We start from the raw sequence: 27,665 nt of genomic DNA, 5'->3' as shown, positions 1-27,665 counted from the left end.
TAGTCACTTAAGGTAGGAATATTTTCTAATGTTGCAACCCCTCCTATTCAACGTGATCTAATGAATGTAATCACAGCATGAGGACAAAGTTGGGGAATAGAGTCGAGGAGAGATCAAAGACGGCACAAGAGATAGGCGGAGGGCAGAGTAAAATCAAAAACAATGGAGTAGTCCAGAAGGAGATACTGTAATCAGGTTTAAGACTGGTGAAGATCATTCAGCTAGACCTGCTCCACTAGAGAATGGGAACAAGTCCATTAAGAGCCCAAAAATAGACCTGCTCCATAACTGGTTTGTGTCCTCACCCTGTAGCTCTGAGCAAAAAGTCCTCTGGCCATTGAGGGCACATCTGTCCATATATGTGTAATGTGCGTAAATATGTGTGAGAGAGGGAGAGGGAGAGAGAGAGAGAGAGAGACAGAGAGAGAGAGAGAGAGAGAGAGATGTAATGGTTGAGTAATCAGTGTGATCAGCTTTGCCTGAGGAAAGCAGCTTTAGATACCTTGTGATGCCTGGTATTAGGCTGATAATATCTGGCACCTGAAACAGATTGAGTGTAACACCAATTAATCTTCAAGCCAAAATGATCAAATGTTCAACTCTGCAGAGAGACTGAATGAGTCCTCCCTGTTTAAGGGGATTTAAGATCAAAAACCTGTAGTGTTCAAAATCACTCCATCTTTTCCTGCTTGCACATGCATGCATGCTCAATTCATGATTTAAACGGGTGAAAAAAGAAAGCAGTGAGGAAGCTGAGATAAATATAGACATAAAAATGTGGTGGTCATGTCCAAAAAAACTACAGCAATCACAGATACACCTAAATGTGCCGGTGCTGAGTGAAACAAGACTGAGGCGAGGAACAAGCCTTTTCACTTTAAAGCTGTGCACTTTAGCAATCACAAAGCCTGGGTACCCGTTGCAAGCGAAAGGATTTGGGCGTTTAATGCATTCCTGCCCTTTATTCATGGCACAGACGACTTTATCCAAGACGACACTCCACTTCAACAGTTTAGGGGTTTGGCAGGCCAAGCATATGAAAGACGGAGGTTTCTTTTAAAGCAGAGAGCAGAAGTATAGTGCGCTTTGGTGGGGGTGACTGAGCCATGAAAACGTATGCATTTCTGGGTCTTATCGTCAACTCACAGCTGCCTCTCTCTCCCCCTCCCTCTCTGTGAAGGAAAAAAAAATGTTTCCTTATGCTTCTGTCTTATTTTTACCACCTAATCTTTGATTTAAGAGTAGGCCTACACTGCACAATCCTTTGATGTTTATGCACGAACAACGCCTGTGCTGTTAATGAGTATGCTGTACTATCAGCATAGTCAAGAACAGAACATGTAGTTCAGTTCTTATAAAGAAACACCACGTTTAAGTTCGAAATGTCCTCTCTCTAGAGTTTGCATAGTGGAACTTTAATATCAACGTCAACATCCTGTAGCAGAGGGTCAGTACTTCGCTGTGACTGTACTGTATCAAAAAATGTTAAGTACAGGATCTTCTGTTTGGTAGGCAACTTGTTTTGGTTTTGTTGACCCTTTGAACCAAAGGAATTATGAATTAAGGAATTATGGGCAAAGAAAGATTATGGTTTCCCAGTAAATAATAGTAACACTGTACAAGCAGCAGTACATCAGAAGAGAACTGTGGATCAACATTGTTCAACCCAATTAAGGCAATGTAATGTCTCTGGAAATTGCTACATCAAACACTGCAACTCATTTGCGACAGCATTACTCAAGTGTGTCTATTACTTGCAGTAGTCTATAACACACTGGGGTGCAAGTCGTTCTCCCTATGGCATCGAAGTGGCCCCTTTCCACAGTTTCTGAGAGAGAAGAGGCAATAACAAATGCCAAGGACTGTTTATTGCTGTAGATACGTGATTATACGCAGTCATAGAAAACACAAAGTGCTCGAGCCCCCCACGATAATGTTCATTCACATTAGAATGGTTTCGTAATTAAGCTGGAGCAAAACAGAGATACTGTCCTTTGTTTTTATTAGATCACTTATTGGATATCTTCCAAAGTTAGAAGACTTTTGCACAAAATTTCTTGTTTGTGTTACCCTTCAAGTGTTTCCTTGCTGAGCTGAAGCTGAGGGATAGTAACACAAAGAAGTAATTTTGTATGCGAGTACTGTGAGGGGGCCTGGGAAAAGTATTAACCTTTTCATTAAGTTCAAACTTTGTTAATTATGTCAGACTGTATTTCAACTATCATATTCAAAATTGTAGTGAAAAATACATCTCAGATCTGCTTTACAGAGACTTGTCCACACGGTTACTGAACCCGGACATGATGCTGAGGGGTCTAAATGGCTGTAGACAAAAATGACGATGCGGTTTGCTGGCAGCTAGAGAGATTTATGTTGTGTGTCAGGGATTCTCCTGAGGCAGGCTAGGTAAAAAGCTCCAGCATCAGGTCTTTAAGTAGATACGCCACTAAATAAACAACTGGCGTAACAAAGTTTCTGCATTCTCTCTTCCACGTGCCAGGTAAAAAAAATTAAATTACAGAACAGCACTCCCATACACGTAAACACATGCTTAACTCATCTCAAGGGTAAACGGCAAGCCAGGACACAGAGGAATTATGCTTTCATCCAACTTGGGAAGGGACAGATGATGCATTCTACACCAATAAAATGCTTACACACACACTTACAGTAACCCAATCTTTTTTAAAGCATACACTATGTGCAGAAATTTCAGAAAGAATATATGTGCTTGGTTTTGCAGTCAATGTACACATGCATTTATATTCCAGGCAACTACCTCCCCAAAAGCAGCACATTGTACTCTCTGATCATCAATGATGAGCTGAAGCTGCCTGAAAACACACACGTGGATAAACAACTCACAACATTTAGCTATGGTCCAACAGTGTTCAGGAATGTGTGTTTCCTGACACAAATTTAAGTACATATCCACGTATAAAAACAAACGCCGCGCTAAACATTAAAACACCCACGCACGCATGAGCTAATGAGCTTTTGTGTGTTTGTAGGCAAGGCTCTCCTGAGAGAGAGAACCCACAGAAATAACACTGCACACGGAAGGAGGAGGGAAACTGCCTTAGAGAAAAATCTGCTAAACAAATACAGCAGGAAACAAGCAGGAAATGGTGCTACATAGCTCCTCCACCTTCCTTTACTAGCCATTGCCATGTATAAATTCTACCTTCAAAGAGACAGAGGAAAAAATGCAGGTTGCTCTATATTACACATCACCCCCACACTGTCCTTCAACTCGTACTGGTTAAATATTCTACCATGGCTAATGTAAAAATATGCATTGTAGAACTACACCTGAAAAACAAAGAGCAAGACTTGAGCAATGTGTTTGGTCTAATCTTTGGATTATTACAAATGTTTTAATGAAACTTGCACTAAAAACATGGACACAAAAACGTGTCAATCCAATCAAATCACAAGGTGAGCACATTCTTACACTCCTTATTATGTCAGAAATATTGAGAAGTTGGACACACAGTTTACTTCCTCCTCCTCTATTCTGGCTGAACCCCTGAGAATATGCATGCTAAAAGCAGACTGTGTAGGTGTGGTGATGGCCAAGAACAGCAATCAGCAAATCCATTAATCATAACCGGTGGCAAATGCAATGTTTTCTGGGGCTGTCACTGTGCACGCAGAATGGGGAAGGGGTGCCAAGCTGAATGTGGCTTTCTGTGGCTGCTGGCAGCAACGGTGACGGTGTGCTATAGGAACGTGTCATAGCACGTTAGTCTGGTGATTAAACAAAGCAAACAGACAGTGCAGACAAGGAGAGAGGGGCCAAAGGAAAGGCAGAGCTGAGGCGGGGTGGAAAAGAAGCAGAAATAGCGATAGAGTGGAATAAAAAGGTTTTGGAATACACTGAGAAGTGAAGCATATGTATTTCCATACACAGTTTTCCAGAAAAAAAACATAATAGCCTGGATTGGAAAACATATTTGAAAAGGTTGTCTCACATTTGGCAAAATATCAGCAAATAGCGGCTGTAAAACAAGGTCACCGTTTGATTAGAGTGACTACTGTCACTGACAGATAAACATGTGCAGTGATTGTCCTGGAAAGCGTGGCTTAAAGTAGGCCAGTTAACTGAAGCTTGAGAAAGCATTATGATGCCAATTTTGAGATCATGGGAATCAGTGAGGAAAAGTCCTTAAACCACTGCCAAGTGACCAAGAAATACAGTGTTACAGAATGTCCTAAGATGGCCAGAGCAACAAAGATGGCTTTAAAAATGCTAATAGTGAGAAAATCTTGCTATGGTCCCAAAACTGGCGGTTTCCAAGAGTGTTAGAACATGTCTGAAAAATGAAATGACAGAACGACGATTGCTAGGGCTGTTACTCGGAAGCTGCCAAAACGCTTCATCTCCTGGTTAATGCCAGCTGTCTTTGGAATGCTGAAATGAAAGTAAAAAGACCAACAGGCCATTTTGTATGCTGTGCATGGTTAATGCTGACATCAGAACAATTATTCATTTGGATATTCCAAATAAAGTTTTATGTTTATGGATTGATCCCAAACCAGTTATTCACAACAATCAACTGGGAAGACAAAATGAGGAGTAGTAAAAATAAATAAATAAATAAAAATAGCATCGGGCACATTTTACAAAAGGGTGTTATCATAGCCAGCTACATTTGACTCAGCCACTAGCTAAATAGTTCACATGATCCCTAAAAAGTTGCAGCCAAAACCCATCTTATCCTCCTCACCCACAACACTACAGTGAAATGAGTGGTTCAGACAGTATCTGCTGAGCTATTAAGACTTCAGACTAAAATTAGAACAAGGATCATCACATTTGATGATGTGGAACTGCTTTATGGGACTGTGTGCTGGTGGGGGGCACGCTGGCAGCTCAATGAGCCATAGGAGTGCCAGTTTTGTGCACTCAGTGGGGTCTACTATAGAGTGAGGTGAAACTGGCAGGGAGGGCTGGCTCAATACTGAACCATAATGGCTTACTCTTAATGGTTGCCGCAAGGGGCCAACGTTCATTACTCTCTGCGTGGGGGGACTTTCGACAGGATCCCAGGGTGAAACTTGCATGTGCATGTACACTCACACACATTTAAACTTGAGGGAGGCACCCCAAGGCGAGTGCGCAAGACAGAAAGCTACAGAAACTGTTTTCTTTCCTTCACACACTCCCACAGATACAGTTCCCTTACAAGAAGCACAGGGGAGTGTTAGTGTGGTAGTTAACAGAATGCTAAAAGCTCCTTCTAAGGGTAGTTTCAGAATATTTCTAATTATTCAGCGATTGCGAAAATATTCTAATCCAGCACAGCAGAAGCTAGAGTTCTGTGCTTATACTTCCTCTCTCCTCGGTTCACCCTTTAAAGCAGCCCAATACCCTAGCTCAGCTGAAACAGCCAACCTAATGCACACAAATGCAGACTCAGGCTCCTTCTAAAATACCAAGCAAAGATAGGCTATTTTACTGCTGCTTTTGCCATCTAAAGGGGGAGCGATATGTAGCGTTAAATTGGAAGCCACAGCAATAGTCATTACACAGGCTGGCTTTAAGAGTGAAGCCTCATGAGCTGAAAATGGTTTCACAAATCTTGGATGAAAAAAGAAACAGCCTGCCTCAACTGAGCTACAATACAAGGAGGAAGCCCACCTTTTAGTTCCATTAGATATAAGCCGTATCCGTGTGGTTCCATGCATACTAAAAAGGTGTGCTTAGTTACGACAGGAGCAGTCAAAGCTGGTGTATTAATTAGTACGAACACAAACACACACTCAAACGCATGAACAAAGTATGCACCCAAACAGCCAGCCAGACAGATTGTTGGTTCCTCTGCGTCTCGTGGGAACTCATTTCACAGACTTTACCTGCCAGTGAAATCAGACAGACAAACAAAAGCGAGACCTGAGCTGTGCAGCACAGTGCTACTGAAGAATCCCTCTCTCACTCTGCTTTAACCCGTTTAACTCTACTTTCAGTGTTTTGGTGGATGTACGCGCACTACTAAGGCATCTAGAAACACAGCCGTTTTATCCACTGAGGCCCCAGGCATACTCTTACAAACATGCATCCTTCCGCACTTGCATAGGCATACGCGCACACACACACACCCACAACAATGCAGGGGATGCTGTGTAAAATGAAGCACAGGATGCATGCTGTGAGCTCAACAAGATGTGAGAATATGAGATAAGGAATGGGAAGAATAACAGGATGAAGAGTCAGGATGCATGTTGATGGGGTGTAGGTCTACAGTTTGGAAGAGCAGGCCTTGGCCCCATTTTGTGTCGACTGTTGCCCTGGAACTATTTCCTCTGGTCTGTGAAAAGGGGGTATCCTTTTCCATTGCCCACTAGCTGGAGGGGCCTGTAAGGATTGACATTTCCTGACAGTTGTTAAGACATTAATAAAACCTATGCCTGAAAGAGTTAGGCTGAATAATTGTGAGCTAAAAAACACTGATCGGAGGATCTAATAGTACAGAACACTATTAATCTATTCAACGCATCTCAGCTGTGTCTACCCCTACACACAGCTGCCCTGTCTGTCATGCAACAATGCCAGGAAAGGTCCAGCTGTCAGAAGAGGAAATAAGAGAGGAAGAGGGAGGAAGGAAAGGCTCTGGCTGTCAGTGTGTCTGGAGAAGATAACATGCACTGTGCTTCCTGTCCCCACCCCTGTAACTAAGGAGACCACAGTGCTCACAACCAATAGGAAAGATTTAGGGGAGGGAGGATCTTTTCCCATACTTTTCATACTTCCCATCATCAGTTAAAAAAAATTGAGGGCATTCTGACTGTATGTGATCTAAACTCCCTGTCCTCTGTTCCAGAAGGATAATTTACCCATGCTTCAAAATGCTTCCAAATAATCTGAATCCACAGGAAAGCACAGTGCTTTCGGTAGGATTATAAAGTCTACTGACAGAGAACCAAAGGGTTAACGTGAACGGGACAAAATGGGAGATGGTAACGTTCAAGCGGTCATTTCCATCAGTTAAACACTGGCAAGTGGTAACACAGAGAAAGGATAAGACACAGGCTGCATTTTAACAGTAAACCTTCTGCAAATCCTTACATCAACTGTGACTCTAGTGATTTTTGGGCGAGGAACAGATGGGAGCAGCAGGAGCCTGCCAGAAGTGCAGTATTGAGAATGTCAACAAACAGATTTTTAAAAAAAATCTCTTCATTTAATATGCGTTTGGTAGGTGGGGGAGTGGCAGAGAGAGGGATCAACAGATTCCCTTTTCCTCTCTCATTATCAGGAAATGAGGTCACGTGATCACAACAAGAAAGCACTGATGCCACATGGTGCCCGGCCCTACTCGTCACCAAGTGAAGCTTGATTTATTCAAAGGGACAATAAATGTAAACAGGCAGATGTGCAAGGCCCTATGTGCCTTATCTTTCTCAGGTAGCACAGCTATTATCAGTTCAACATGATCATGACTTGCCCTTGGTGTCTGAGGCTGTGAGTTTGAGCCCTTGGTGATGCAGAAAAAACAGGCTAATGCCTACTCAGGCATTATGTCGAGACAAACGATTTCAAAGAGGTAGCTAAGACGTACTTCAGTCCATAACGACTTGGCTTGGGGACTGGAGGGAGGCTAGTTCAGGTCAGGCATGGACTAGCTGATACAGAGGTTGACTGGTAGCTAGTCCAACATCATCACCAACTCTGGATTGGTTGAAATAAACCCTTAATTCACCAAATCAGGAGAGGAGCAAGAGAGACATTAGAGAAGCAGTAGGGGAAAACAGCGTGTAAAGCCAGAATATTTTCACCTCTAACAAGGGAAATACTCTGACTGGACATTATGACTGGAGAGATTTGAATAGGTCAGATTTGGGAGGAAAAAAAACAAACACAAAAAAAACGAAAAGAATTAAAAAAAAAAAGAAACATGAGAAACATGTCTGTCATGCAGTGCTTTTAATGTTCAATGTGTCCATTGCAGCTGTGCTGTGGAAAAAAATTTCCCACAACCAGATATTCTTTTTCACAACGGAAGTCTAAATGTTTTTTACAATTCTAACACACATTTGAATTTTGAATATTTGCTGACAGCCCTAACGTACAGTATACATGTGTCAGGTTTTGTTTCATCCCCAGGCACAGGGCCTGCATGGCCTTGTGGTTACCATCATAAGTTCAACTTGAGCAGCCAGTTGCTGTCCCTGGGTGTGACAACACAGACTCACATCACAGCTGTTGTTGTGTCTTTGAGTCAGCTTTTCATTGTCTTCACAGTCAGACATTCCAATTTCCCAGGATCAAAATCTTACCACTTAGAAAAAACCCTCTTCTAAAATAAAAATTAGACATGTCAGAAAGAGTAAAATATCTGGATGAATATGTATGGTCTTAAAGTCAGAACTTAAATTGTTCTGGGCCAAGTGGTAAATACCGACTCTCCATGAAGAGCAAAAAGACCTGGCACTGTTTATAAATGCAAAATAACTCTCTTGATGCACTTCTAGATAGTAAGATTGACAATGAAAAGAAGAGGAAAAGACTACCCCTGACCTACTCCTACTCCCTTCTGTCTGCAGATCATCAGATCTGCTCTTTGGCTGTGTGTTTGGTCTGGGTGTCTGGTCCTGGGGATCATCCGTTTGATCTGTTTTGTCTGCCAAGTCATGTTGAATGTACCATTTAAAGCATTTAAAAAACAAACATGTTGGAGGGGCTGTAACAACTGGGTCAGAGTGTCATAAACAGAGAGGAGGGAGAGTCGCTGACTCAACTGTCATTACCAAGCTTCCACTTTGCTTAAGCCTTTAAACATCGATCTGCTTCAAAGCGCTTGGGTGTGAGGGCTTAAAAAAATCTGCAAGTGCATATATGTGTGCACAATTACAGCCAGCGGGTGCAGGCATGTTGTTCTCTACCAACCAATGGCTTGGGCCTGGGAGTGATCGAGTGGAGAGTCAAGCGCATGCTAGGGTCCTGAGCGCAGACAGTGAGAGCTGAGCTAATACAAACTGACAGGCCACGTAGCGGGCCTTTAATGTCACCACTGGTCCTCACATGAAAGAGGCAATGTAGCCCCAAGGCTGGATTTTTGGCACACATATGAGTGAAGAGGGAAGCTAAAAAAGAGAAAACAAATGGAAGGAGAGAGTGTGTGAAGAAAAATCTGTAGAAGCTGGAGATAAGAGAAGAGAATACAAAGGAAAAGAGGGGGGGGGGGTGACAGAAGCCATAGTCACTCTGCTAAAATAAATCGGTAAAAAGGCAAAGCCAGGAAAAATGAGTCATTCCCCCTTCAGAAAACAGATACTGATTTTCTCCTCTGGAAACGCTATGATGATAAAAGGCAATATAAAATAAACAGATGAGACGGATGCATGTACATGTTTAAGACAGAAGGGAGAAAGTAAGAGGGAGAAAGCAAACTGTGTGTGTGTGTTTGTGTCTGGGGTGCAGACAGGGAGAGGAGGACTATGTACAAGGTGATGAGGGAGGAGGAGTGGAGATATAACCGAGGTCTGGTTCATCGAAAGTGTCAGGCGCTCAATAAAAATAAGGTTGCAGGAAATGCTCACATCACCAACACCCTAAACTCATGTCAGACAAATACTCGCCAAGAAAGCAAGGTAACAGTGGAACAGGGACTGGGAGAGAAGGATTAGAGGGGACAGAGAGAGACAAGTCCATCTCCTGCCAGACTATTCTTCACCTTAAGGTGTCAACAACAGCTGGCACCTTGACACCTTGCTCATGCCCACACCTGTCTCCTCTGCTGTGTCTACACACCGTCCAGCCCCAGCTGTCTTTAACCTTCCCTAGAGGACCCCTAACGTTTACAATAAATTATTTAATTCAGCCACACAATACAGGACATCACAAATATATAGCCAATCCAAAATCTACTGTGCTTCATGTCAGTGAGCTTGTCCTGGCACGTCCCGCAAGGAAATATATGCAACAGACAGGAGCAGCTGCAATCTTATCCGAGACGACAATAAAGAAACACTTTGTAAGTCTTTTATGAGCAACATTCCTATGTGAGGACACTGGGCCGGGATGGTGGAAGTTCAGGCTAAGTGTACTGAAGCAGTATTTACAAAGCAGAGAGAAACAGTTCAACTGAGCCAGCTGGTTGTGCATTGTATAGTTTACTTATAACTTTTTGTAACCAATTAGTAATTGTGTGACCTGTGGCATGGCAGCAGGAATGTCTGCAAATTACTAACAATGTCACTTTACATTGGTAGTCTATTTACGACTTGTGGGAGCTTTAACCAAGTGTAAGCTAGCTAAAGTGTATTAGTCATTGATCTGACCCTGACCTCTGTGGTCAGAGGTGCATCCAGAGTTCAGCCCCAGTAATAAGGATCGTGGTTGGGGTCAGGGGAAAAAAACTGAAAAAAAAGTAACATGTGGTTAGGGATGGTCTTTAATGGGTCTCCAGAACAAGGCCAGATCCCAGCTTTTTTGATGGATTAGTATTAGGGATGTCAATGGTTAACTGTTAATCGTTTAGCCGCCGAGAATATTTTTGACCAGTTATGCATGTCGGTATATAGGTTGAGTTACATACACACAAACAGTGTGATACACTCCTGTCCAAGGCCATCACCTTGTTGGTGTGTAGGATGATTGAGACCCATGCGCTATCCACCAGCTGGTGTGGTATCGAGCGAGGAATTCAGAGAGCTAGTTCAGTACCTTGAGACCAAGTATGTTATGCAATTGAGAGCTACTGTGACTAAAGGCAATGAAATACACTATGGGAAGAAGAAGGATGAGCCACTCTGACCATCAATTGCTGGACAGTTCTCAGAAGCAAAAGCTACTTCACAACTACCTTTTACTTCATCAATGCCGACTGGGAGCAGGGTTTCTGTTATCTGGTAATTAATGCTTTTCAATGCTTTGTACGCTATTTTCCCCCACTGCTTCTCTGATGACGGCTTCCTCTCTCTCTCACTCCTCTCTGGATTCAGTGAATTAAGAGTTTATTTTGACCAAGCCATAGTTGGCAGTGATTGCTGGAAGAGTGTCAGAACAAACCAGGAAGGTTTTGGTGAGTTTGATTTTGTTTCTGTTGAGTTTAAGTGAAGTGTGTTTTACAATGATAAAATGACTGTTTCTATAAATGAGTCTGGTGGCTTTGGAGAGGGATATAGTGCCTGTTTCCCAGAGGTATTACATTGCAGCCCGTTTCACAGCTACTGGCTGCGGCACTCTTGCTCAGTACTTACAAAGCTGCATGTGCGGCTGTATTGTGGAGAAAATGTATTAGGTATTTTGGAATTTAAAACAGACTATTTGCAGGACAAAAACACAGTTGCCAATGTAGCTAGTGTCCAGGAACACTACCAATTCAGAGGCGATACCCTCTTTGTCACATTACCTGACTTTGTTGCTAGACCAAGTAAGAAAACAGTGACAAGAACAAAAATGAAGTTAAGTACAACTGGACGCTTCATGGAGGGGTTCTTGTGATCCAACCGTAGATGCCTCCAGTGTAGATTTTAAAGGTTCACAGCCTAAGATTTTGATTGACTGCAGCAGCAGCACCACACTTGTTGTGCATTCATCTTATAATATAATGATGTGGGTATCGTTTCATTTGCTGTACAGCAATAAAGGACAACAACTGTGAGGAAACGGCATGTAAGTAGCTTTGCTTGCTGGAGAAAAACAAAAAGTCACCAATCCACACATGTAATATACGTCAAAAGAATAAAATTACAAAACCATTCTTCACCATGTTCTAAGTTGTCTCTCAACTGTGAAATCAACAATATAGATGGGGGGGGGGTCTTGGGTTGCCTAAACCACATCACTCAGTAGCTTTGAGTACAGTACATTCAGCACTGTATATTCAGCCAAGATTATAAACTAAGTGATAGATGCAGTATGTAAAAATGCATTGCGATGTATCGGGCTTGTTTTACAGACAGCACTTACTTCTATGTGAACTGGTAGGAATGACCCAGTGTGTTCGTCTGGCCCATTAAAGCACAAAAAGCCATTGTGTATCATTAGATGGGTGGGGGCGGGGGTTCAGATGGGTGGAGTGTGAAGCTGAGGGAGGGGTCAGTGACCTTCCTCATAACCAACTAGATGACCTCATTCACAGCACATAGGAATCCTCTGTCTCCCCCCACTGTTCTTTATCACACTCACCATCCTCCCCTCGCTCTCGACAGCCTTGCTCGCCTTTTTCCTTTCAGTGAACACAATCAATCAACTGAGGAGGGACGTGGCTCATGCTCACTAACCCTTTCATATACACAGCACATTCTTTCCTGCCAGCTATCTGTGGGCTTTTATACCAGTCTTTCCTATGTTACACAGGGTGCTAAAGAGCCTCTTTGTTTCACCAATTAAAGCCTAATCATACAAAACCACCCATTGTTTCTGCTCTGTAATCTCCTCCCAACCATTGAACTGATAAGGACAGACAGACTTAAGCCTCACCACAAACAGACAAGCAGTGACAAACTCTAAACAAACAGAACAGACAGAAAAACTGTTTCACTTGCAGTTGTACAACTCTGACTTCACTCATGTGCTGATACTTTGGGTGGGACGTGTTGCACATGGGCATAAATTATGCTAAGCAAATCATGTTTTACATTACAGCACAAGGCTGCGGGGCAGACAGCCACTGTAAAACACAACTGTGCAACACATGTAATTTTAGTTAGGCTAGACACTCACGATGTGTGACTGTCAGTGAGACAGCGGAGAGCCCATTCAAGCAAAGGAAACATTGCTGAATAGGTAGAGTGGACCGTGATTTAAAACCTATGTGAACATGTGTCAGCTCTGTGTAAGAAATCTGTGAAAACTTCCTCCAGCATAAATTACATCACTACAAGCAGATCAGTTGAGTGGTACTTTGCTACTTGCGACCCTTCTCTGATCTGATGATTTAAGATTTTCACCTACAAAATACAAAAATAAAAACGATGATCTGATTTTTGCTGGACTCTGCACCAAAACAAACATGTTCCCTTATGTCTGGAGAACATGATTTGTAAGATGGGGCATATTTGTTGCACCTTAATGCTTCATTTATAATTGTATGTTGTGACACATTTTATCCAAAAAATTGCAGTGATCTGGCTATTGTAGTAATATTATGTAATGTAATGTAAATTTCTCTTTGGAAATTAATAAAGTATCTATTTATCTATCTATCATATTGCACCTAGCGATATTGCAATTTAGATGGTATTTCAATTAACTGATCAGTCTCTTCCCCCTATCTGCTGTGTTTCTGCTTAACACTTGAGGGAAATTTCACCCCTTTTAAAGTGGAGAGTTTTTGCTGGATGCTGTCGCCAACTCAGAGAGCCCATGTTAGCCTTATTATGCATGAAAGTTTCACTGCTAACTTGGACAGAGGAGACTTTCTTCAAGGGGGTCTGAAGATAAACTGGGAAGGATAACCAAGACCAGCAGGGCTGAGAGGGCAGTTAACCATTGAAGTTTTTAAGTGAATATTTTGATCAGTAGAAGATAGAGTGGTCTAAGATGAAACATTATCTTCAACATTTTAAGAAAGATTAGTATATTATTTTTGTTTTTTACAATTCTAGAAGGAAAAAAGAAAAGGAGCACCACACAAAGGTTTGTGCACCCCAATAGATTTGGGCTCTCATAACTTTTACCAAGGTCACTGACCTTAATCAGCTTCTTCGGGCTATGGCTTGATCATAACCATCATTAGGAAAGGCCAAGTGATACAAATTTCAAAGCTTTGTAAATACTCTGGCTCCTTAAACCTTGTCTCAACAATCAGCACCCATGTGGTCCTCCAACCAGCTGCACAGTGCTCTGAATATAAAAATAATTGGTGCACACAAAGCAGGAGAAGGCTATAAGAAGATAAAAAGTATTTCAGGTAGTCGTTTCCTCAGTTCAAAATGGAATTAACAAATGGCATTTAACAAGAACAGTGGAGGTCAAGCTGAGGCCTGGAAGACCAGGAAAAAAAATCAAGATCAAATCAAAACCCCTGTTTGACTGCAAAAGGCCTTCATAAAGATTCAGCACACTATGAAGTGGTGATACCCTGTTCTATCGTGGAGTGACACCTGCACAAATGGAAAAGTCGTCAGGAGAAAACCTTTCCTGCATCCTCACCATGAAATTCAGCATCAGAAGTTTGCGAACATTTTTAAAAACAAGGGCTGTGAACTGTTGAAGTTAAAAAAGAACTTTTTGACCAAAATGAGCAATGGTATGGTCAGAGAAAAGGGGTGCAGAATTTCATGAAAACAACACCTCTCCAAATGTTAAGCATGGAGGTGAATCGATCTTGCTTTGGGCTTGTGTTGCAGCCAGTGGCACTGGGAACATTTCACTGATAGAGGATGGAGAGTGTATTCAATTACATATCAACAAATTTTGGAAGTAAACATCACATCAAAAAATCTGAAGATAAACAGAGGATGGCTCCTGCAACAGGATCATGATCCTAAATACTTTAAACTTTAACTTTATGCTGTTCGGAAATCAGGTCATCTTTCACTCACTTAGCTATTCTTATACCTATTATAAGCTACAGTGGCATGCAGAAATGTTGACCAGGGGTACCAAAACTTTTACATGCCACTCCAACTTACAATAGGTATAAGAATGTCTGCTCCGTGAGCAAGAGAACTCGGCTTCTTCAAAAATATAGAACATACTGAGGAATTCACTGTTTCAATTGACTACATTTGCCACCAACATTGATAGCACATCCAGACATCCGTGGCAAAATTTCCCTTTAACACGCTTGAAAAGTCTGTTGACTATCAAATGTTTTTCAATTGCTCTGAAGATTTTATTCAAAAATATCTTAAGGTGGAGCAAGCTGAAGCGTTCAGGTGTGAAACACTGAGGTTCTTAAAAGTGAAACAAACTACTGTTCGAGTCTGAGATCCTACAAGGACTAAAATAATCAAGTTCTGTGTGAGTTATTATCAGTAGTGCCAGTACCTTGACATCAAACAACATCAGAAAAATATTTACAGTTGGTTGGAATTATGTTGACAATACTTATGTTGGCACAGATTTTTTTTCCTCAGTGCTGAAAAGCTATCCCAATGTGTCTGTCAACACCTGCTAAAGAGAGTCAATTTAAAGGGACAACACCATCTAAAAAGAGGAGAGTAAACATACTTCCAAGATATCCTCTGCACTCAAGATACAGAGCCAGTTGAACAACAACTGCCCTAGGTCAACTTCAAACAAAACAGGGTTGGAAACTACTGTTACTTTAAGCCATAAAAACAAATGTAATCTAAATGTAAGGACCAAGCCATAGCAGTTTCTCTCAAGAAGACTGGACACTGGAAAGCTTGTTTACAGGTGTACCAATTAATGTAATGTTATGCCAGAATTAAACAAATGGAGAAGAAACCTGGAGTGCACAATATAAGCACAGTAATACCATTTAACAAAATATGTATTATGTTTTGTTATTAATGGGTAAACTGAAAAATGTCAATGTCCCACTGTGTTTTGCACAACATCAAGAATACAGAAAAGAGCAACAGGAGATTCTGACATGTGAGGACAAAAAATGTATTGAAGCTGCAGAGACTCAGGAGTAGCTGAGATTTGGAAAGGATGGAGTTCCCAGTGCTTCATATTTGATGGCAGAATTCTACAGAAGAATCTCACCACCTCTTGCCACCTCGCTTTCTGTGGCCCTTAGGGAAGGTTATGGCAGCACCGTCTGCTTTTGCCAAGTCTCACAGAAAGAACACGGCTGCTGAGGGACAGGTAAATTATTCATCTTTGATTTATCGGCCAGCCTGAAACTACTGAAACCAAGGCAAAGCAAGCAAACCACTGAGGTGTTTTGAAGGAGCATGGGGCAAGTGGCCCTGGAGTACAGGGTTTGGACGAGGATGACAGAAAAACCAGAGAGAGAGCGAGTGAGTGCGTCACAAAATTCAGGGTTCAAGAAAACATTACTGAGTTACTAAGTTGCTAATGAGTTACTATTACTAAGCGGAATGGAGCTTGCTGCTGCCAGTTGTGAAGCAAAAACTCAAATTACAGACAAATTATGCAACACTTAGAGATATATAAAGCGAAGGAGCAGTTCCTATGCCTCGCTGTGAATGGCATTCACATTAAGCAGAGCTAAAACACACTATGAGAGAGTGTGTGGGGAAAACAAACACCAGGCTGGAGGTTAAGTGCTCTGACTGTGCTCCCGGTAAAATTCCTGAGCTAGCTGCCAACGCTCCGTTGCTATTCCTCCTCTGAAAGGAGAGAGAAAATGAATGCAGAGGGGCAGACGAGTTAGAAACGAACAGAGTGAGCATTCAGCTCATTTTTTCACCTCTTTTCTACACAAAAAAAAATGGCGAAGGGAACAGGAAACCGTGACAAATGTTGCTGGTATGATTCCTGAAAAAGCTAATTGTTAGACTCTGTATCTGTTGTGACCGTTGAGACTTAAAACGTCAAAAAAAAGACATAAAAAGAAAGAGCAAGGCTATAAGGGGGGGTACTATGAGCGAGGGGGTGGGAGAGCTATTTGAAGCACTCCAAGAATGTAAGAGGGTGGGTCCCATACATCCACAAACTGAGGAATATACAGAGAAATATTATGTGCCTTACGTGTCCACACAAAAGTGTGGAGGAGGGACAAGAGCGATGATTCATGATGTAATATAAATTAGTCAAAAGAAAGCCGAGAGACAGACACACCTCTGTGGGAGAGGGCAAAAGAAGAGCAGGCTTCTCTTGTCACCACAGCAAGAAAACAGCCCCCCTCCTTCTCTCCGTCTGTCTGAAGGAAAAACAAACCACTGACTCGCCTTCCCCATAGTCCTTTCCTGTCTGAAACGGGCGTTACTTCCCGTAGATGTTTTTGCATGAGAAACAAAAAAATGAGGAAAAGAAACGGTAAAAGCTAACATATCATGGTTCAAGGGTAATGGGAGGAGCCACGGAATTAAAAAAAAGCCCATTTAATGAACAAGTCTGTGTCAGGGAGCTGTTGTGACATAATTATTACAACACACCCTAATTCACCTTCTTCTTTTAACACTGCTTGTCGTCATCTAGTACACACACACACACAAACACCAAACCCTGGCTCTCGCTTTGACAGAAACCACACATTTAAACTCCTTCAGTAAAATTCACTGTGCATCTGCCACCGTATTCACTGCTCATTTTAACGTGATCGCTCTGCTTTAAGGCTTGAGGAATAACAGAGAGATAAACTGCCCCTAGCAATGTGTTGTCTAACAGCCAACAGCATAGAACGGAGCGCTTAGTTCTGGCGACAGCGAGCCAGATAGTCAGCCAGGCAGCCAGGGCAGGGCATGGAGACAGGAGGCCAGGCAGAGGCAGCAGTGATAAGGAGGCCCCAGCACTCACGGGATTGAGGCCTGAGATAAGAGCCGGGAGCTGTCGTTGGATGACTTTATCATACAGCACCCGCTGGGGGGTGGCATTGCTGGGGTTGGAGTGGGGCCAGGGGAGCAAGATGGGTCTGGGGTTGCTGTTAGAACACAGACTGAAGCTCACACAGGCACTGTGGTGGGGCTAGTGGACTGGAAGGCTGCTATGTGAGGCCCGTCAGAGAGAAGACAGGCATGGCAATGCTGGGTCCTGCCATAACCCCTGCACCTCACCCTGTCAAACTTATGCCACCACCTAATTTATTACCAAGGAAGAGATACTGAGAAACGGGGACCATATGAGGACAAGAGGCAGAGCGAGAACAACAGCACAAAGCCTCCAGTTCTGCTTTCTCGCTGGTGGCGTCGGCTCAGTAAACCAGCTCACAGAATGGCTTGCGGTTAATTAAATTCCAGCTTATAAGTGGTGCTTTGGGAGAGAATGTGGGGAGAAGAGGAAGGGTTGGGGTGTGGGTGTGGGGATATAACAGGTTTCTGCTTGCGACAACAGTCCTCGCTGAACACCTCCAATTCTCTCTTCCTGTCAGTCTCTATCAGTGCTCTCTAACGGCTCCAAGCTTTATCTTACTTTGCGAGCGGTGCTCAATCTTGTTAGCTGCTAAATTGATTGCATGTCAGAGGTTAGTGCAGGTCTAGCCGTGTGCTGAGGAATGCCAAGGGTCAACCTACAGCGGGAGAGCACAGTGCTGCAACGGCAAGACACAGGCAGATGAGGAAAAGGGGGGAGAGCCTTATAGACAGATTGACAGAAATATGGGACATCAGGTAGAAAACCAACATATTCTCCCATTTTTCAAAATCTGTTCTCTAAACAGCTGTTCCCAAAGGGCTGGTTCCCTATACAGGCACAACAGTGGGCAGCAGACAGTTTGTCCTCCGAACGCTGACAGCTCTCCCGGGAAGGTCCTGTTAAATCACGACACACTGAGACAAACAAGCAGACACAAAACTGTATATGCAAAGGGGGATGCTGTAGCCAGGAACGAGTGGCACAAAGCACCGCACGGCTCCCCCACACAGCGTGCAGTGGAGCAACGGACCGTTTAATCTATTATACAAACAAAGCTCAAAAATGTGCACATAAGGAAAGGTTAAGGGAGGTTGCAATTAATATTTTCAATCAATCAGACTATTCTGTTCCCCATAGAAACACCCCACACACTTTCGTGACAACAAAAAAAATAAAAATCCTTCCTTTCTCTTACTCTGTTCTCTGGTACTTCACAACAGCGCCTGCACCTCACTACTAGGCTACATCTCTAGATGTTATATGAACTGTCTCCTCCTGCCAAGAGAAAATATAGCAATTTGAAGCAGCTTGTTGGCTGGCAGATCGTAAAGAGAAATAAAAAAACTCCATAGCAGGTGTCACCTCAGGGAGATGAACAACTGCAACGCAAGGGGATTTCAAAAGGAGCCTGTCACTCGGCCAGAGTGACCTTGAGGGACTACACACATATTGGGAATGTAACAGGGACGTCCACACCACTAAAGCAGGGTGGGGGCAGTCATCACACTCTAGGGTGGTGTCAGCTTTCTTCCGCCGTGGAAACAGCTGTGTAGACATGCACAAAACGTTGGGTGGGTGAGGGAGATATGTGCAGCTGTCGGAAGGGTATACTCTTGAGAGGTGGACAATTTGGGAAAGTGTTCAACTGTAACTGGTCAGATATTCGCTCTTACTGGTGCACTTCAGATCAACAATGGAAGGGAAGACCAGACGACTAATGTCTTGCTGACAGACCTTAACTTTTCTTTTTTCTTACTTTCCTTTCACTTTTAGATAACCCTATACTGACTGGTTACATTTCTACACCTGCATGAGCATCAATAGCTTTTTTTTTGTGTAGCGCCTTCTGTCTCCCCTTATGGCCTTGACAAGACGCCCATTTACAATGACACGGAACTGACTGAGAAATCTCCTATACCCGCAACAGACTCTGAGGAGAAAGCTACACGCACACACCACACAAAATAACTTTTAGATCAAAAGTGATTCACACCACAAAACCCCAAGTTAAAGATTCCCTTCTGGAGTATCTGCTGCCTGCAGACGAGTGTCAAACGTGTAGCTTTGCTGCTGGCAAAGATCACAGTCACAAAACATGCTTCACTCATTGTCACAGAGATTCTTATCACACAAGTCTCAATCTCACTTACCATTAAGTAATAAAATAATTTTGACTAATTTTTCTGTGCTTCTGGTATTGCCGCAATATGACAGCACAGGCCACCTGATAGAACATGATAAAAACAAGACATACTAAAAACAACTATTTCAAGAGTACGGGGCCAGAGGAAAGGGTTATTATTGTGAAACTGTTGCTCTTTCCTTTTCTCTTTTTTTACAGTAAAATTGTAAAGACTGGATTGTGCATTTGGTTTTACGCTGGGTGGGGTCATTTTACACCAGTTCAGGACAGGGAGTGGGAGGAGGCCGGCCTCAAATATCGCATCTGGGCTTCAGCCTCGTCCAAAGGGGAAAGGAAAGCAAACAGTCCCTAACAGGAGCCAGACACTAAGACAGGCCTCCACAGCACTGGGGTGGGTTTCATCACACTCACACGCAATTTTTGGCGGCAGGGTAAAGTTTGGGCTGGTGCTGTGGAAACCCCTGTAAACCTCAGACTTGCGAGGCTTTAGAGGAGCAAGACTGAAGCTGGAGATTCGCGTGCGTCCTAGCCATGAATTCTTCAACACCAGAGGAGGGAATGTTGTGCCCGTTTTCTAACTGAGAAGCGCTGCATAGAGGCGGCGGACCAGTCCGGCGTTACAGGAGCGACGTCTGAAACACGAACAAATCAGTTCCTCCAAAGCCACAAAATCATATGGTGCAAGATGTCAAACGACATGTGGGAGAGGCTTTTTTAAAAGACAGAATGATGAGCGAATCAGATCCACCGTTTTACTTCTGACATCAGCTGAATGAAGCAAAACATAAATCTGTACACATAAATCCCCACAGGTCAAAATGAGGACTTATAGTATTTGCCTATACGTGTCTTTGAATGTCCTTACAAGCACTTGCTGCTTATACCACATTCAGCACACAACATCTCCACAAGGTGATATCTCTTGCCCGTCACCACACTTCCCGCTCCCCCCTGAGTCCAAACACAAAACAGAAAGAAAAGTGACTATAGGTCAAGTACACAACAGGGGACAATTCAACCCCAGAAAACTAAAAGTAGTTCAACGTCATCTATGTAGGAAAAATTCCTTCTGAACACCAGAGGACCAGAACTCATTTTAGTGATTTTTCTGGGTTTATAGTCCATTTAAAAAAAAAAAATTAAACAAAATAAAACCTCCATCAGTGTAGCACTTTTGGTTATTCTAGTCTGCAAAAATAGTTTATCTTAGTTAGCTAAAAAAAAAAAGCCAATAAGTAGAAGATGCATTATATATTAGATTTAAAGATAAAAAACTCACTGTTGACCACACAGAAGCTAAAAACTGTTCCTCGCTTGCAGCTGATTAGCTCACACTGTGTGCCAGCAGCAGCACGGCTGAGTTGCTGGCGTACGGTTCACAGACTGTGTGCACGATCCCCTTTCTTTACTTTTCAGACGATTGTTAGGGTCTGCAACTATGTGGGCTGGGAAATGGCAAACGGGAGCATGGACGAAAAAGAAAACAGGTCTGCCTCCTGACTCACCCCTCAAATGAAAACATCAACACACTCATCATTCCCAAATGAGTCCAAAAAACCAATTGACTCTTCTGGAATAATAAAATAAAAATCCTCCGTAATGCCTCTTTTGTGAAGCGTTTATGGGGTGTGGAGGGTAATCATTTAAAGCAAATAATGTTGTTAAAAGCAAATAATTGGCGCTTTTAGAGGCAAAATCTGGTTGCAGACATGAGGGGGAAATGCTATCAACACATGCTGGAGAATGTGTTTCTTACAACATGGTGGTGTCATGATTTGCTGATTAACTGCTTAACTGATTGTCTGCAGGACTCAACCTGAAACTTAAGTGCCAATTTCTCCAAAATGAAAATAATTCTCATAATGCTACAGACATTCACACATGTCTGATGCATTCAATCTGCACATTAATGGGACCTTACTTAACTTTTATTTCATGTTATACACGTTTTTTTTTTTAGAGTGGTGGTGATTTTCAAGTGGGATAGGCAGCACTCAGTCCACTTTGTGTCTGAACCGTCTTGTTTATCACCCATCAAGCAAGCAAGAAAATCTTTGCAGACCGGTTTAGCAACTACACGACACAGAGCCGACTCATGCAGACATTCAACCGACACTATGAGGTATGAACTGCCCTTCACGTCCCGTGTTGTCTATGAGGGACTCGGCCGTTTGTGAGTCGGTCTGAACGCCTGTCGCTCTTCTTAATTCATCTAAGTGTCATGGTGTCCACCACGATGCCACACGCAGCATGGGGACAGGCTGCCAGGGGGCTGTGGCGCTCTCTAGTGTCCCCAGCTCAGTTACATAAACCATAGGTCCAGCCTTCCGCTCAGACCAGCTTATGTTATTGATACCATCAACATAAACGGCGAATGTGCCTCGTTTATGTGCGCCGCTGCTCGCGCCGACACCCGCGACAAAGCCGTGAAAATACACGCAGACGGACGAGCCCCGTCTGGACGGCGCCGCCGACAAAAGGCGACGCGATTTTGGCAGAGCACGCTTGACTGGCAAAAAAACACGACGACTGCAGCGGCGGCGGCGGCAGCGAAGGAAGGAAATATAATCGAGAGAAGTCCCCGCTTGAGGACAAATATCGTAGTAGCTGAGTGAAGGGAGACAAACAAAAAAACGGTGTCTCTTTTAATAAAAAAAAAGTTGGACGGCTGAAATAATCTTGCGCTCCCCCTCCCAACAGAAACTCGCTGGCCATTGTTTGGGCAACAAGCAGACACATTCCGCCGTGCTGTTAAGCTCGGCCGCTGGTCAACAACTAACACAACCCCTCGAAGCACAAATGAGAAAAGCGAAAGTCAACTTTTGAGAACACTTTTTCAAATTTGCCCGAAACGCCGGGCTGACCGGTTAAGCCTCCATTTCAAGACGTGGCTAAGTTAACGCCATCGCTTTGATTTCTGAAGAGTTCAACGGAACGCAGACACCCAGGCTCGCTAGCTTAAAATGTGGCTAACCCGAGCTAAATTGCTGTGGAACATGTGGAATCAGGCCCCGTCTAAATTACCCGAGATTCGCGTTTGATCGACCTGAAGTGTGCTTCAAAACTTCTCCGTGAACGCTTCGTGTTAACAGGCTGGCAGTGATACACAGCTCTGGATTGCTAAGTGAGTGAGAGAAAGTTTTCGTCCTGTCACCACAAAGTCAGGAGTGCAGCAACAAACTCCGTGGGAGCCTAACGTTAGCAACGCAACTCTCAAATCCACAGCTCGCTGAGCTCTCGGGTTTAACAAACTCGCTCAGGATGTACTGGATTTCTTGTGTATGGTGTGGGGTATTGCTCGGGTGAAGTTGCGAGTGTTAGTATGCCTGCCACGGTAAGCAATATCGGTGTATACGATGCTAGAACGTAATGCAGCAGGGGCGCCGAGCGAAGCCGTGTCGAGACCGGACTGCGCCGTGGTCACGCTCACCCCCCCTCCCCGGCGTCTCCCCCGTTGCTCCAGACTGCCACTTACCTTCATCGAGAAGCCTTTCCAGGTGTGTGAAGATGCCGCAGAGATTTGGCAAACTGGTCATGAGCTTCTTCTCGTTTAACAATTGCATCAAATAGTCGGGACTCGGCCTCGGTCGCTCCTTCACTTCGACCTCTCCGACCATCATCTTTGCGGCGAGAGCGGAGAACAAACCACCGCGAAACACAGAATCCTCTTTTAGGGAAAAGAGAAAAAAAACGAAAAAGAAAAAAAAACTTGCGGCTCCAATCCCTCGCTTCCCTCCTCCTTGTGACGAGAAGACTCTATAAACCCCCCTAAAATTCAGGTTTGGTTTGCTCTTGCTGTTTGAGTGGAGAGGGGGCAAAAAAAGAAACCGTTATCTTCCTTCCAGAGACTCGTGCGCCGTACTCTCCTCTACGCCGTGTGCGCTCGGGGACGTTCGATTCCACCACTGTAGGCGCGAGAGACTGTTCCACCGGAAAGGTTCCGTCCTCCTCAACGACTATTGGCCAGCGGAGCTTTCAGGGGACTAATGGGAGAACCAATGCGCGCTCACACCCGAGACAAGAGGGGAGGGTGGAGTGGTTGATGGAATGACGGGCAGAAATTCGGGCCAATGGTGTGGAGTGCGCAGGAATGCAAATCCTGCCCCTAAAGTGTTGTCAACACAGACCGGCACACATTTACTTCGTTCTCTCTTGCCCACTAATAGCAACATTATTGTAGTTAAACATTTTCAGATGTATTTTTATTTTAAAATTCTCAGTTTGGAGTCCTCTTTTTGTTACACTTCCAGTTCCAGCCCGTTTCTTTTCTTTCTTTTCCCCTCTAGATTGTAAAAAAAAAGTGCAACATATCCAACTTAAGGGGTTAAGAATGGTGTAGAAGGGTTACAGATCATGCAAGTAAGCCTATTTAGAAAATGTGACGAAAATGAACGCCTCTGTGTTCCACAAGATGATCAGCACAGCCCTTCATGTTGCTGATCCTGTGTGAAAAACAACATTCCTGCGAGCACGACAGCTGCATTTGTCACATACATTGTACAGTGACTGGTGTAATTATATGGTTTAGCAATAACGTGGATGGGTCTACTAATCTGATATGGACTAGCAATCTGGTTTGAATAGTCATGCAAGGCATGAATGTGTTCAGTCTCCCACTCCATGCACAGACTTTGAGTGTGAGGTAGTAGGCCAATGCTCACCAAGGCTGCATCACGCTGATTTCATGTGCTTCACCTTGGAGGGTTTAAATATGAAAAAAATATTAACCTGCGCAGTCCATATCCTACAAGACTCCTTTTGTTACTCAAGACTTGTACATCTTGTTATCCGTCTTGGGACCGATTGATCAACAGTCCAGTAATCAATAGAGCCTTTTCATTGTCCTGTCCTTGGGAGGACCTTTCTACATATCCTCTGAAGATTAACATCCCTGATCAATGGAACACACACAAACCAGCTACCTCTGGTTTCTCACATCCCGCTAGCGTGAAAATAAACCACAACTGGTCCGGTTTGATTTTAACAGCTGTTGGCTGAGAGGGGCCCGGCTAAATCTGAGCCCCGACCTTGGCCTCATTCAATTTGTCTGCTTACTGCTCACCCACTCATGTCTTTGTAAAAGTAGTCCCCACGCTGGGTGCATGAATGCTCAAACAGCTGCACTATGACCTTCTGGCTGCAGCTTGTCCGCACTGTGTTGGTTTAGAGAAAAGTGAATTAAGTCCAAACTCGTAGCGTGTAGTTGTGTAGCATGTCCAATAAATTGATCAAACAAAACTAACTAGGTCTGATGATGTCTTTGGACACGTTCACTTAGACTGTCTCTGTCTCATTAACTCTTGAGACATATGTCACTGTAAACCTGCTTACACACATGCTAACAAAAAACACACATATACCCACAAAAATATTCGCAATCAGTCCTACAGCCCCAGATAACCGCGTCTGGGAGAGCAGCAGGCGACAGGAGCCTCCACATCAAAGCGGCAAGACAGACACAGTTGCCTTAACAACCAGTGCAACACATCTACAGGATCCTGCCTCTCTGCCCCTCAGCCAGCATCTACACAGTACGCTACAGCATGTTATTCCTATAATTATTGTTGAGCTTCAGTCTGAGTCTAAAACAAACCGAGCCTGGTGCAGATGAGACAAACAAATCTTCAAAAATGAAGCTGTTAATCTTGAAGGATTTTACGCAGGCTTCTGCAGGTCTGATAAACCTGATTATATTCATCACAGGAGCTGGGATAGGCTGCAGAAACACTGGTATTGAGGCAAGAACACAATATTGCCCTCATCTATATTGGAATGGATTTACTTGTTTAAAATATTTAAGACTTGATCACTCATTAAAGATTAAAGAAGACATTTTTTCAGAGCTGTACATCAAAAAGAAAATTATATCCATTGATTGGATTGAACAGCCTAATACCTTAAGTGTCCCACTAGCATAGTCATTGTCTTTTGGACTGTCTGATATTTACCCTCCGATCATGACAATTTAAGCCGATGACCGAAGGAAAACACAGATAGCAAGTTTTTTGCATAATGGCTTGTCATTTGCACCTCCACCAATTACACAGGACATGCAATTTTGGTCCTGTCATCCAAATGGTCTGCAATATCAGCGCGCTATCTTAAAACCACAATGATAAAACCATGCCTTGAAGTCAAACACTGATAAGCGATTTTGGCGGATAAGAACGTGTAGATAGGCAAAAGGAATGAGAAACCCCATTTTTCATGTGACTTGGAGATAGCTAAATTGTTCATGGTTTTGACTTTATGTTTCCCTTTTATTTCCTCCCCTAATCTTTGAATATAAGAGATGGAAAAAGTCACAGACATCTGCATCAAAAAGAATCTGGCATTTATTCTGAGCTTTGAAAATGGGTTTAGTTCTTATCTCAACGGTGCGCATGGTAATTTGCACCTTGCCTAGCACTCATTCTTTTGACTTGGGTCACATACGGCTTCTGTGTGTGTTGATTTGTGTGTGAAATAGAAACACAGATTTAGAGGAGGAGAGAGAGACAGGCAGAACATGCCCAAATCTGTGCGTGAGCCGGTGCATGCTTGTGTCTTCTGACAGCCGGGAGTAAACAGTAACGATATTAATCCCCACTTTTGCTCCCCCTGCCCTTGTGTTTTCGTCATTTTTAATAACACGGTTTCTATTCAACAATTAATCCAATTAACAAGGATCCAGATAATTAATGAACATGCGTTTAGCTCCTTTTGAAGAGAGGCTGTTAGCTCACTCACAATGAGCTTGGAGAGCGCCCTGGGTTTTCAGCTGAAAGTATGCTGATGGAGACAATGGGGCCCTCGCTATGGGGCCCTGTAGCTGGTTGTAGCCTGCCTCGGGGGCCACAGCCGCAGGAAAGTGAGTGGGAGACGGTGACTCTGTCGAGGCAAGGCTGTCTGAGATAAGGATTGTAGCTCTGGAGGAGGCAAAAAGAGGCCCACAGGCTCTGATAACACGCATACATACATACAAAACAACATCTCTCCTTTTTTCTTTTGACTTACTCGTTTGGGGACTGTGGGGAAAAAGTGCTGGCAGAATCTGGGTCATTTACATTTTGAGGAAGGTGTGAGCACAGCGCAACAGAAATAAATGTCCTTCTAGCAACCACAGCACATACAGAGAAATACATAATGCACCTATTATTCATTTGAACTCGTATCATAAGCATGACATGACAAATGCCCCGTTCGTGCTCGTGTGTTCATGCACTGTTGCACTCATACGTGTTTGAGTGTGCTCGCATAGAATACTGTGTGTGCATTTGTTATTGTCGGTGGGTGAACATTATTTGTCTTGAAATCACCCGAAATAAGAACTGCAGACAATAAGGATTAAGAGGAAGGATGCGTAAATAAATGTGATGATAGGACATGTCGGGATGACATGAAATCAACCACGTCCCACCATTATTTTCCTTAAGTGGTGCTGTAGATTAAATCTGTAAAATTCAGTAAGTTTAAGAGCCTCAATATCTCTTTGCGAGCACTCATTTTAAATGTCAATATAACAATCACACATTACAGTTGCTACCATTTAACTGTATCAATGTTTATTCTCACGACTTTGTGATCATAAAATTCAGCAATTACACAAAGTCCCAGTGCAGCAGCAAAGGAATTACCGTTCACTGTGGCTAACACGTAGCATTTATGAGCCGAGATCAAATCACTTTTATGCTCGTTCAGTTGTCTGACAACACACAGCAGAAGACTATGGAAATGAGAAGAAGTCAATTGTGAGATTGGCTTCACTGAAACGCATTATAGGTGATCAAGGAGAGCAGGAAGCGATAGAACTGAGGCTTAGGAGTTTTAGTGCAGATGGAGAACTGCCTGATTCAGATTTAGCTGACTAAATGTGGATTTTAATCTCAGTCCTGGTGTGAGTAACTGGTTCTGCAGGATCAAAAACAACCACGTTGCTCTGGGTTCCAGTGCAGCTGTGAGTGAGGGGCCAGTCTGGTGTCGGGGGTAGATAGACCTCTAGCCATCATGTTATATTTGACGCCTGCCTGCTGACTGGATTACAGGGTTACGGACGGCCATAACGGATACAAAAAGAAGCTTTTTCAAATTTAGCTTGCATGGTCTGGACCTAACTTGAGCCACGCCAGTGTTCCTACC

At 43.4% G+C, this 27,665-nt stretch overlaps 1 protein-coding gene across 5 annotated transcripts in view; it reads right to left on the bottom strand.

Annotated features, from left to right (window-relative positions):
• Window positions 1-23,437, bottom strand: part of qkia (QKI, KH domain containing, RNA binding a) — a 77,885-nt gene extending 54,448 nt beyond the window's left edge. For all 5 annotated transcript variants that reach the window (XM_041953401.1, XM_041953405.1, XM_041953400.1 and 2 more), the window contains exon 1: window positions 23,023-23,437. In XM_041953401.1, the coding sequence (XP_041809335.1) occupies window positions 23,023-23,167 (145 nt within the window). In that variant the 5' untranslated portion in view covers window positions 23,168-23,437. The remainder of the gene's footprint in view (window positions 1-23,022) is intronic.
• Window positions 23,438-27,665: the final 4,228 nt, after the last annotated feature.

This window comes from Chelmon rostratus, chromosome 15 (genome assembly GCF_017976325.1).
Source record: "Chelmon rostratus isolate fCheRos1 chromosome 15, fCheRos1.pri, whole genome shotgun sequence".
Classification (NCBI taxonomy): Eukaryota; Metazoa; Chordata; class Actinopteri; order Chaetodontiformes; family Chaetodontidae; genus Chelmon; species Chelmon rostratus.
This window is presented reverse-complemented; position numbering and strand designations above follow the sequence as displayed.